Source organism: Mastigoproctus giganteus, chromosome 5 (genome assembly GCF_048544385.1).
Source record: "Mastigoproctus giganteus isolate SK-2022 chromosome 5, ASM4854438v1, whole genome shotgun sequence".
NCBI lineage: Eukaryota > Metazoa > Arthropoda > Arachnida > Uropygi > Thelyphonidae > Mastigoproctus > Mastigoproctus giganteus.
The window spans coordinates 64,554,195-64,566,871 of record NC_143579.1 but is presented as its reverse complement, the minus strand read 5'-3'; the positions used below and the strand labels follow the sequence as shown (position 1 = coordinate 64,566,871).

At 32.9% G+C, this 12,677-nt stretch overlaps 1 protein-coding gene across 7 annotated transcripts in view; it reads left to right on the top strand.

Moving 5' to 3' along the window:
* Positions 1-12,677, top strand: part of LOC150085455 (uncharacterized) — a 1,845,429-nt gene that overhangs the window by 1,285,548 nt on the left and 547,204 nt on the right. For all 7 annotated transcript variants that reach the window (XM_090374043.1, XM_090374041.1, XM_090374042.1 and 4 more), the window contains 2 exons: positions 1,838-2,064; positions 8,068-8,292. In XM_090374043.1, coding sequence (XP_090230169.1) covers positions 1,838-2,064; positions 8,068-8,292 — 452 coding nt within the window. The remainder of the gene's footprint in view (positions 1-1,837; positions 2,065-8,067; positions 8,293-12,677) is intronic.

Sequence of the window (12,677 nt, the reverse complement as noted above, 5' to 3'; positions counted from 1 at the left end):
CTTCTCTTCTTCCTTCAACTTCCATTTTCTGGAACAGCCTCCCTTCTTAAGTATTTTCTGCAAATTACAATCTACAGAAATTCAAGTTTAATGTTAACAAATATCTTCTTTCATCTTCTGAACCTTCAACCCAGTCCTATAGGTTCTAATAACTTTTGTGCTTGGGATTCTCATAAAAAAAAAAAAAGAATCATCATCAGACTTTCCCATAGTCTAATACAATTACCTTTCACAATTCTAAACATCCTACAGTGAGCAACTCCGAAACAAGCTAAATTAAACCATCAGATTTTATGGATGCTAGACTACCACCTGCTCCATGGTAGTCTAGCATCCATAAAATCTGATAAGAAGTAATCCTCGCCTGACTTCGGATTGATTGTACAAATCCAACTTGTTCCTGCTGCTATGAGTGGAGGAGCTCCCTCCCACAATTTATAAATAGAGATGTTATTTTAATGGTAAATTATTTTCTTGTGGAGTGTGTGTCTCCTTCAGTAGCAAGTGCCAGTTTTTCAAACCATGGGAACTGAGTAACATTTAAGTGTTCAAGAAATTGTATGTGATGTTTTTAACTTTTTACAGATAATTAATTACTACCATTCCACCTGGTTGTGGCACTGTTTTCCAGATTAAAATTAGCTCAAAATATTTTTAATATAGGCCTGTAAAAATCTTCCTCAGGATAATTTTCCACTACACCAATTTCACTGCTTTTATCATCTGAACTGGTGCAATGTAACCTTAGTTCCCATTGTGCCATTAAATGCCCAACCAAATGACATATTCTAATTTCAAATTTGGGCTTGTAATCTTGCTATCTCCCAGCAGATGGTTGAAATTTATTGAACTCAGATACAGTTCAATAGATATGAAGTAGATTTTCAGAGAATATGAATTTAAGGAGGGGGGGGGGTGTGTGTGTGTGTGTGTGTGTGTGTGTGTGTGTGTGTGTGTGTGTGTGTGTGTGTGTGTGTGTGTGTGTGTGTGTGTGTTATATATTATACGAGGACGTAGGAGAAACTATTTCTTATCTATACCACTATTGTTCGCCTTTATGGAGTTCAGGTTCTATTATTCCTACTCCTTTAGTTTTTCTTCTTACTATCTGCATGTTTCTCTTTGTGTTAACTTAAATTTGATTGGTTAATTAATTATTTATTTTTACCATATCCATCACATAGGGGGCACCACATTATCTTGACGACTGTTATCGTTACTATATTATGTTCTGGATATGGTAGATATGTAGTATGTATTATATATTTAATCTTATTGTAAACGTTAAATTACGTTCTCTGTCGGGTCAACGATGATTAATATATGCTTACATTTATAATTTATTTATAATTTACTTATATTTTCTTACTTTTGATTCTAAAATTTCTAAAATTTCCTAACCATTTTTAATTACTATATTTGGTTTAGATTTAAATTACTTAGCATATATTGATCATTACAGAAACTTCTTGTCGTTTTTTGCCTTCAGTCTGGGTGGTTGGCCCCAGTTGAAGTCATCTGGATTGTGGGTAAAAAGCGATAATAATTTTTTTTTTTTTTTTTAAATCCTTAGCATTTTCCTAAATCCCTGAATGGTATTATTTGATTGATTTACCTTTTCTATTATTTTCTATTATTATCCTCAATATTTTATATATATTGGATTAAAACAGATAAACTTAAAAAAACAGTACACTTACAAATTTGTAAACGTAAATAAGAGTACCATATAAATAGCATTTGCAATCTGTTCTAATCTGTATTATAACCAACGTCCTATTTATTTTTAATAAAGAAGGGACATTATAATTTAATGGAAAGAATTTTTTAAAAATAGATATCAAGCAAAAGTTGGATAGGCTGAATGATCTTTGGGAAACCATACAGACAGCTGCTTATAATAGAGGAAAATCTTTGGATGAAGCTCTGATTGCTGCTGAAAAATTTTGGGATGAGCTAACTGCTGTAATGAAAGCTTTGAAAGAATTACAGGAAAATCTCAATGTACAAGAGCCTCCTGCTTTAGAACCTAGTGCTATCCAACAGCAACAAGAAGTTTTACAGGTAGGTTTTATAAATAATTTAGATTTCAGCCACCCTTGCATCAATGACTTAGTCCAAAAAAATAGAAAAAAAAAAACACTTAAAGTTGTAAATATTTAAATATTAATATTTTTAATAATTTTTGCTTTTAATTAAAGTTTTTCATATAATTAAATTGCTTCTTTGATTGGAAAATATCTTCTCTGTATTGTACAGTGCGTGAATATAGCTATGCTAATGCATTAGCATTAGTAGAGAAATATGATACAAGAAAATAAGCTTATACAGCATCAACCAAAAAAAAAAAAAAAAAAAAAACCCAACCCTTTCATCCATTCACTCCAACAATTTGTTCCAGCAATCAACCACCCACTGGCTAAAGGCAAATTTCTGCACATCTATTCTACAACTGTTTCCTCAATTTGATCAATTAATTATCTGTGTAATTAGATATTTAATTAGCTGCAAAATTAGTTCAAGGTCAGTTCAGTGAGGAACTGTCTTGACACTTTGCTTGTTCTCTGTTGATTTGAATGCCGTAGATATTTTCATAAAGTTGATTAGTGCCTAATCACATGTTGTTAGACCAATTTTAGTTTCTTTGTGTCAGTGGTGGATTTTTAATTTTTGATGACCTAAGTGGAAATACTTTTTACTGCATTTGAAAGCAGTGTTAATAAAAAATGATTATATTCAGTATCTGCAAGAAAACTTTCAGAAAGAAACAATCAAAAACTCTCTTCATTGTTCAGTACAATTAATATTTTATATACCTACTTGCAAAAACCAGTGCTTAAATTTTTGAATGAATTAATTCATTTTGTTTGGTTAATTCATCATAAATTATATTTAAAAAATATATTTTAAACACCAAGAAAATTTAAAAATGGATAGAGCACCTTTTTTGATCTATTTTTACATGTTTAATTTCTGAAACTAAAAACTACAAAGCGTTCATTTTAAATATAAACCCAGCAGTGGTCAAAGGAAAATAAATTTATCAGCATAATCAATAAATAAAAATTTATAAAGAATGCTGGAAGTGACTTCCATTTTTAACAATACATAAATGAACTCTTAATCATGTTTCAAGCAACATGACATATAAAGTTTATGTTGATACACTCCTAACTGTATTTTCAGTGCTCATTTTTTTTTGAGTTGTAGAGTGCTTTGTGGGCTTGCCCTTATAAGCTCTCTGCCTTAATAACCCCCATAAAAATAAGTCTGATCAGGTGACCTAAGTGGCCAGTCCTTGTGATAAGATTCAATCTGCAAAAAACTCTTGCAACATTTTAGTGTTTGAGTGTGTAGTATAGCAGGTTCCCCTGTCCTGTTGGAGCTAGATATCTCTTTCATTTTCCTCTAGCGATGCAGTAAGCTGCATTATGACACCTTGCTAAATATTCAGAGGTGACAACTTGTTCAAAAATTATAGGCTCAACTATTCTTCATAAAATCTGAAGGATAGTTGGGAATTTTCCACCAAATTTTTGTTAATATTCTCTGTAATATTTCACTAAAAAATTATGTTGACCAATGGTATACGGCATGTCATTTATTCACTGACAATGATGCATGCAAATTAAAACATGGACTAAAATGAACTGAACTCTTGAAATGCAAGGGTATCATTTCTCTAGTTATGTAACATCTCCATTAACACTCTCACACAATTACACTAATGGTCATTATGTTGGGTGGGGTTGGATTCGTTGACAGATGGGTATGATGTGGATAATAGTTAAGAAAAGTTAAATACAATCACGGCAACCATTTTGTTAGGGGATATAATATATAGCGTCTTCTCTTACAAGAGGCTGTGACTGCTATAAAGGCTTATTATTAAGTTGCATCTACATAATTAAGTTTTCCTCCTTGATCAATAACCTCCCCCCAACATAGTTATGGCTTTATCTGTGTGCCTTGTGGCTTTGTTTAGAACCAGGTTTCGTATACCCTGAACATAACAGATGAGATGGATAACCCATTTTTTTCTATTATATCGCGGGTTGAACCTGTTTTGCGTTGTGTACTAAAGAAGATTTAATTAATTATTATTATTAATTATTATTTTTCTTCCCTAGCGCAATAGTTTTAATTGAACTTAATCAACCCCAGGTGATTACTGATGTGATCTGAGGACAACAACGAGGCAGTATTGCTAACAAAACAATCATTTATTACAATATATAAAAACACATTACAAAGGAAAAATACACATATATAGCTCATTCTCACTCTTATAACCTTCATCTTCTTATTAAAATTAAAAGTTATTATCATTTGTTACATACCATTTTAGTATTATACTGCTTTAACATTTCCATGATTCCTTATAGTTACATTCCTCTTACAAGGGCCATGCAGTTAATACAACAATCTATAATATCCATAAAACATATATATATATTTGGCTATTTGCCCTTGTTAAATATCAACTGGATACCAACATCTCTTTCACCCTTTTGCTCCTCTGTTTAACTTTAAAACAGTTAATATTCCAAACATTTTAATATTTTAAACATTTAATATTTGTGAACGTTTAACATTTAAGACATTTAACATTTAAGACATTTAATATTTTTAAGTACATACATTAGAATATCAGACCTTTATGTTAACCAGTTAATATTCATGGTACCTATACTATTGTACCGCGACATATAATATAACTCATGTGTAACATACATAAAAACATAGAAAGAAATCAACTTAGAAAAGAATCATCTTTTAAAACTGCGTCACCGTAATATTCCATTTAAACTATCTCTCGTTCTCATACATACATGATGAAACATTTCACCTTACCGTTTTCCTGTATCTTTCCCTTGCTTTGATCGAGATTTCTCCTTCTCAGGACGTTTCCCTCTGCTTATTTCTGCTGCTGGAAAGTTACTTGGTTCCTCAGTATGATTTTCACTGACACAATTCTTACTAGATAGCGTTTTTCATTATAGACAAAAGTCGCGACTCTTTTAATCTTCTAAGTCGAACTATTTTCCAATTCTTCTTACTAATACCTTACTATCTGTTCCTCACTTAACAACAACCATGCCAACCTTTTTTTTTTTTTCTTAACTCTCCATCCTTTGCTTTTATATCAGGGTCAAATATATTTTGTGTATTTTTCCATCGCTTGTCTCATTGGATGTTCTAATTCCAAGGCCAAAATCTTAGGTGGTCCATGTATCATGTCATGGTCAAAGAATCTGTTGACTCTTCTTCTAGACCACTTAACGAGCAACCAACCCTAGGTACGTCATGAATTTCTTATGGTCGCTAAGGCAGCGCTGCTGTCACAGGTGTTACTTTTGACCATTTTTGGGCAAGCGAGATTGTTCCCCAATATCATCATCATTCGGAAAGAGCTCAAGGTATTTTGTTGTTTATGTGGGGAAGGAACTGTTCTTCCCCTGCTATAGCATCTTCCCATACTTGTGGAACGCTCGTGTGTTTACAAGAGAAGACACTTTATCCCTTGACCTACGTGACCTTTCAACGGAAGTTCTTACAGCTGAACTGTACTGAACATGGCTTTCTCCTAAGCAAAGTTACGAGTGGGCTGGGTCTTTAGAAGATATTTAATATTTTAGTTCTAATTTCGAATAATATTTGTTTGATTTTACTGGTTTCCGTCCTTGTTGATGGTATTACAATTTTTATGAATTTCAACACAATCAAAATATACATCAGCAACTAGGGAAATCAGACTAATAGTTAATTTATCAATTACTAAAGATTTGATTTATCCGAAAAGAGAAAGGTGGGATTTATACCACTCGTAACAATTACCTGCTAGTGTGGTACTTAATACAAATAACTTTGTTCACTTTTAAAATAAATACCCTGCAAATCATTTCCATACACTTGAACAAAACAGAATAAAAAATGTAATAAAAGCTTCAGTAGAACTGAACCAAAATTTAACTATTTTCCACTAAATACCTGATGCAAACTATTATATTCCTGTTGAAGAAAATGAATTTTGCCTCCTGGCTTTATATATTTGAATTTATTATTTTTGCATAGTTCCAAAGAACTTAAATTTTGCATTATTCTCTAGCAATTACATTTACTTCAGAATTTTTTTTACTGATTTAGAAATCTAAAGAATGGCCTTATTAGATGTTCTGCAAGATTCAAGGGCATGCTTCAAGAGAATTTGCATACTTGACTCTCTTTATTATTAACTTGTTTTTCAGTTTTATGGCTGCAGGAAAAACATTCTTTTTAAACCCATTCCACCGGCATTTATTTTAAGTTTAAGAGTATCTGTTACCAGTATCTCAAGTACAGTTGTTATGTGCCATGTATAAAGAGAAATACATCCGAGCCTTCGAAATGTGTGTTCTCATCTTGCTACAGTAGGAAGAATTAATTGACATAAACATGGAAAAGGTTAAAAAGAACACATACATTTCATTTGTATAACACTAGCCTTATTTTACTTAGTAAATAAAATCTTACATGAATTTTTGGAAATAAGAAAATGCAGAAAACAACAAATGGAAGTAAATCTTTTATTTAGCAAACATCTTAGTATATTTTCAGTACTTTAGATGTAACGTTTCTGGGTCTTCTTAAATTTTGTTGCTCTGTGCAACTGCTTATCCCATACACTTGTTGAGGTCATAGTGCATCATGCCAAGCATTGCTAAATTTTTGAAGTCTCTTTCTTATTGTAATATTTCCTCCTGGTGGGAGGGGAATGTGGACATGAACTACTGCTTTCTCAAGAGTTCAGGAACTCAGTAAGTTAGTGAATCTGCCCATCAGGATAATTACAGAGATGATACTTTTAAAAAGAGATTTTTCACTAGTAATTGGATTTACACTATTGATTTCATTCATGCTCATATTTTGAAGCTGGAATGAACTTATTAAAGTCTTCATACTTTCTATTTGAAATGAACTGTAGTAGGCCTGGTTGGGGTCCACATCTTGTCTCTTATTTTTGGAAGAAATACTTTCTTTCCAGGATGTCGCCAATCAAAAGCAGTAGGAGTATCAGGACTGCTAGAGTAAAGGATTTTAAACATGGGACATTACAGGTCCCATCTTCTTCCAATATGAGGTTTACTTTCTTGTTTTCTTTTCTTTTCTTTTTAGTATACTTATGTCTCACAAATATTGAGAGTTTACTGTACTTTATTTAATTTTGCACACTTGTTATTTCCTTATTTAAGCCTGATAATACAAATCAATAAAATATTTAAATATATCCTTATACATTTAATAATTTTAATTAGTGTTGTGGTGATTACTTTTATTCCCTTTGTACCATATAAAATATATAGAAAGGGGAACAATAAAACAATTATATAACATTAACATGGTTTAATAGTAATGAATAAAAACTTAATGCTCCTCTTTCACCATATACTGTCTCTCTTCTTAAAACTTTCCATTTGTTCGTTAGAAGCTTTGAACTCATGTTTTTCCAATTTTTCTGCCTGCTTACATGGCAGGCTCTTGTACTGGTGGCCCAGAAATAGGAAACTTCTTTGCTTTTGAACTCATGAACCATTCACATATGATTTTGTTTGTGCCTTCATTTCTTCATTTAATTTTATTTCATCGATTCACTACGAATTACTTCTTATATCCTCTTAAAATCTTGTACATCATGTGTTTTTCCTACTTTAAACTTTTCCGTGGTTTGTTTACCTATCAATCTGGGTGCATTGGATTTGAATTAGATATCATCATCAAAAGGCTAATCTCCAGTCAGCCTTTTGATGATATTTGTTTATGATTTTAGCAACATTGGCTGATCCATGGATAATGGTGTCATCTCTGATGTAATCATAAGCCCTCAACTTTAATGGCCATATTCCAATTGCCATCTCTGGTGGAACCAAAGCATCCCCAGAGACAAACTGATTGCGGAGAAGTGCACAATTTCCCAAATTATATTTTATTGCTTTGTCAATTGTTCAGAGTTAAATATTTTAAATAAACACATTTTTTGAAAAAAAACCTGATGATCTGTTATTATTATAAATCAATTTTTTTTTTTAGGAAATAAAACAAGAGATTGATCAGACAAAGCCTGAGGTGGATCATTGTCGTCAAGCTGGACAAGATTTAATGCAGTTATGTGGAGAGCCAGATAAACCTGAAGTTAAAAAGCATATTGAAGACTTAGATTCTGTTTGGGAAAATGTTACTACTCTTTATGTTAAAAGAGAACAGAATCTCATTGATGCTATGGAGAAGGCCATGAATTTCCATGATACTTTACAGGTAAACTGCATTATAAATTTTAAATAGCCCTGGTATTTAAAAAATTATTTGCATGTACAAACATTTCTTTATGTGATTATGTTTCTGTTGCATGTAAGCAAGTGATTTTATTATGTTATTAATATATAGGGAAATTTGAAAAGGCATCAGCAGTTTCAAAATATAGAAATGAAAATTGACGTTGGCAGATGTACAGGGAATCCATGAAAATTTGCTATGGATTCTACAATATTTCTTTCAATTCACAAGTCACACGACAAATATTGATTAGATAGTCCCTCTCTTCTGAGACCTCTACCGTATATCTATGATAATTTACACCGCTGCTTCAGTGTTTCAGTTAAAGCAGTTGATAGAAAAAGGAAGTCAGATGGTGTTGGGGCTAGATAAACCAGAAGTTAAAGCATAGTGAAGAGCATCACATGCCACCTTTTTTCAATACCTCATCCTTTCCATCATGGAGATAGTGTATTATTGAGATATTTTTGCACATCTGCATGAAAGTGAGGAGATGCACTGGAAGATGAAATCAGCAGAATCTTCATGATGATATGCACAAAACTTTTTTTTTTTTTTGGAATGGACTACATTGTCAATGATTGGTGGAGATTTTCAGCAGTTACTGTAAATACCAGCATTGCTACATAATCTTTTGTTTTCTGTTGAAAATTATAGAAAAATTCGTATTGTGTTGTCATTTGGTTTTACTTCCTGCACTAACTGAAACTTGTAAGATTCAAAACTAAAGACTTCTTTGTTTGAGGCATATTCAACTCACAGCTACACTAAGTGAGTTGAACATTGTTTTTTCTTTGGTGTAGGGACAACTCAAACTCTTCCCCATGCAGATATTCCTTTGCTTTCAAACTGCTTATACCCTTTGTAAATTGACTTATATTTTGGTGAGACATTTCTGATATTGTTCCAAGGTGCATTAACAACTTGGACCATATTGCTCCATTGTGTATTATGTCTGTAATACACAATGGAGTGTGTTCATAGTCTGAACAAGGGTGTGTTCATAGTCTGATTTTGCATGTTGCATGGGCTGAAAAACCTCGAATAACTCACAACAAAAAAACCCTGCTCCCTCTGCTTGAGACTGGCTAACCACAGCTCTGATTGAAGAAACTTTTAAGGCTTTCTCCAGTCGCCAACAGGATCCAAACCCAGACCTCTCCTGACAAGTAGTTAAAGCACTACTGTCACAGTAGACATCCTTTCTGAAGTATTAGTGAAAATTACATTGCATATTAGATGAATTTGTATTTGAAAATGGGATTAATCAAAATGTTTTTTTTCCTATGGAGAAGATATTTTAACAACACATTTTCCTCCTGGCATATATGACAGTAGGCGCCTCCATAGCCAGGTGGGCAGGAGCAGCAGTGCGTAGCACATGCTTATTGATTAGACCGGGGTTCGAGCCCGTGACCACCCAATACGGAGGATGCGGAAAGGTCAGGGTAACCACCACATATCCCCGGAGCAATATGGCCTTAATTGCTAATGCTCCTAAAAACCAAATAACAACAACAACAATATGACAGTAATTGCATTTCTGGTGGGAATTTAAAGAAAATTTCAAAGTTTCTCATTTCATATTTGAGAAATTTGCCATGTGCATGTGTTTTGTGAACATCTAAAGCAGGTTCCCAACCTTTTTTTGCTTGTGGACCCCCTGAGTCCTAACTTTACGTATGTGGACCCCCATATACGCATATGTAATATTCCTAAATGAAATATTTATTTGTAGGTTAGTAAAAGGTAATAATTAAACAATTCCAATATAATATAAAAAATGTAAATTACAAATTTTGAAAATTTTAATTGATAAAACTGAAACAATTTTACTCGTAATGACAGAATTAGTAAAAAAAATTTTAAAATAATACTATTTCAAACAACATATATAAATTTATTCCTAAGGCTATTAAAATAGGATCCCATTAAATAGGCCCTATTAATGAGATCCTTGTGGCTGATGTTTCGATATTAGCATTTTAATATCTGGCTCCAATTTTATGAGAGTCTGACGAAGATCACCTCTTTTTACTATATCAGGTAGATTACGATTTTTTGTTAACAACCGTGTTACACGACTAAAGCCAGATTCCACAAGATAAGATGATGGGAAAACAATGACATACATTTTAGCTTTCTCCCATAAAAGCGGATATTTACATGCAATGTCCGTATTCTTCCATATATCATGCTTTCCTTTTTTGAATAGACTTTGGACTGTCATCAAAGCCCAATTCAACAAGTTCCTCTTGTAAATCAGTTTCGACATAAGCAACATTTACCTCAAATGGAATCAGCACCCAATCTGGGATGTTCAGTTCTAGTAGGTCCTTGAACCGAACTTGCACATCTTCATAATTTTTTTTTTAAATGATCAACATACACAACACAATCATCATCTTTTAAATCACTGCTAACTGAAGCAAGGTTTGGAAACTGGTCAAACGCACGGCGTGAGATATTAAGACTGTACAATTTGAGTATTCCTAGGAATGCATTAATGGCTTCTTTGCTAGATATTAAATCACAATTATGTCCTTGCTGCAGCTTATTAAGAATTTAGTTTTTCAAACACATCTGAGAGGTAAAATATGTCTGTTTTCATCGCAAGCAACTGTTTTCCAATCTCCTTTTCGTTTAGAAATGATACAATACTGTCGCAAAGGATGAAGACAATTGCCTTTAGATAACCATCGCACCTCTGTATGCAGTACAAGACGGTCAAATCCTTCTTCATTTTTATCACAAAATTTGCAAAAGAGATGATCTTGAAGAGCATTAGCCTTAATGAGGTTGACAGGTTTTATTACAAGAGTTAAGGCTTCATGAAGACGTCCACTCAATCTCTTCGCCACCAGATGTTGACGGTGAATCACGCAATGTATGCAAAATACTTTTGGCAATGCATTTTTTTAAATGAGTGATAAACCCTCTGTACCTACCGACCATGGAAGAAGAGCCATCAGTAGCACAAACCATTAAATTTTTGAGTGGAATATTTTTTTCTCTAAAATAAGACTGGACTTCCTTAAATATTGTTTCACTTTTAGTATCTGTTTTGAGAAATCTTGCAAAAAGCATTTCCTCTCTGAGTTGATTATCATCCATACATCTTACATATGCCAATAAAAGTGCTTCATTGCCCATCAGAGTTGATTCATCGAGTTGCATTGCAAACTGTTTCACTCATAATTGAGCAATAAGTTGATTTTCTACATCTTCAGACATTTCATCAATGTGTCTGGATATTGTGTTATTGCTCAAAAGAAGGTTATCAGTAATTTCACGTGCATTTTTGTTTAACATTGTTGAAATTACAACTGATATTGAAGACAAGATGACAGTTTCACCAATGCTATGTGGCTTTCCAGATTTTGCGATTATTTTGCTGATTTCATATGATGCTAATAAACCGCTATATTTATTGCTTGCTTGTCTACTAAAAATCTGATCCAATTTGTTTCTTCCTTGAAAATTGTCTTGTAATTTTCAGAAATACTCCACCGATTTATTTTTCTTTTTGCTGTGCCTTGTCTTCAAATGGTGATGAAGCTTACTTGGCTTCATGCTATCATTAGACAGCACAGTCATACATATAAGACACATTGGTTTTGTGATATTCTCTGGTGATTCAATAAAACCATACGTTTTATTGAATCACCAGAGATATTCAGTCAAATATTTGAGGTTAATAATATTATTATTGTTTTCAGATTACCCATGGCTCATGCAAAGAAGAAAACAAGAGCCATGGGTAATCTGAAAACAATAATAATATTATTAACCTCAAATATTTAATGTCGGAAATGCTTGTAGGTAAAAGTGCAGCCATTATCAACCCACTGCAGGATGGAAGCCTCATCAACAATTCATGCTGAGGGAAATGGACCATAATCTGCCACGCTGGTCCAGTGCGGTTTGACAGATCGACCGTATTCAGCAGTCAGAGGTTCGAACCCCGGTCTACTCAAAGAGCATGTGCTACTGCACTCCCGCTCCTGACCACTCGGCAATGGAGGTACCTTTTAGATACTAAATGGAAATATAGTTCACTAGAACAATAACGTTCAATAACACAAACAATAGATTTCACCAAGACGATGCCAATTACTCACTATAGAATGAAATGACTACCTCTGACTGACTGACTGACTGACTCTTTCTAGATTAGTCGGTGCTTAAATATTTTCTTCTTCGAGAATTTTCTATGAAAAGAATTTTTTTTTTTTTTTTTTTTTTTTGCGTCAACTAAAGAAGGTTACAGAAAATACAAGTATCTTCTAACTGCGAATTTCTGGACTTTTTTATGACATTAGTTTATTTTATTATTATTTTTTTTTATTTATTTTTATTTAACAAAT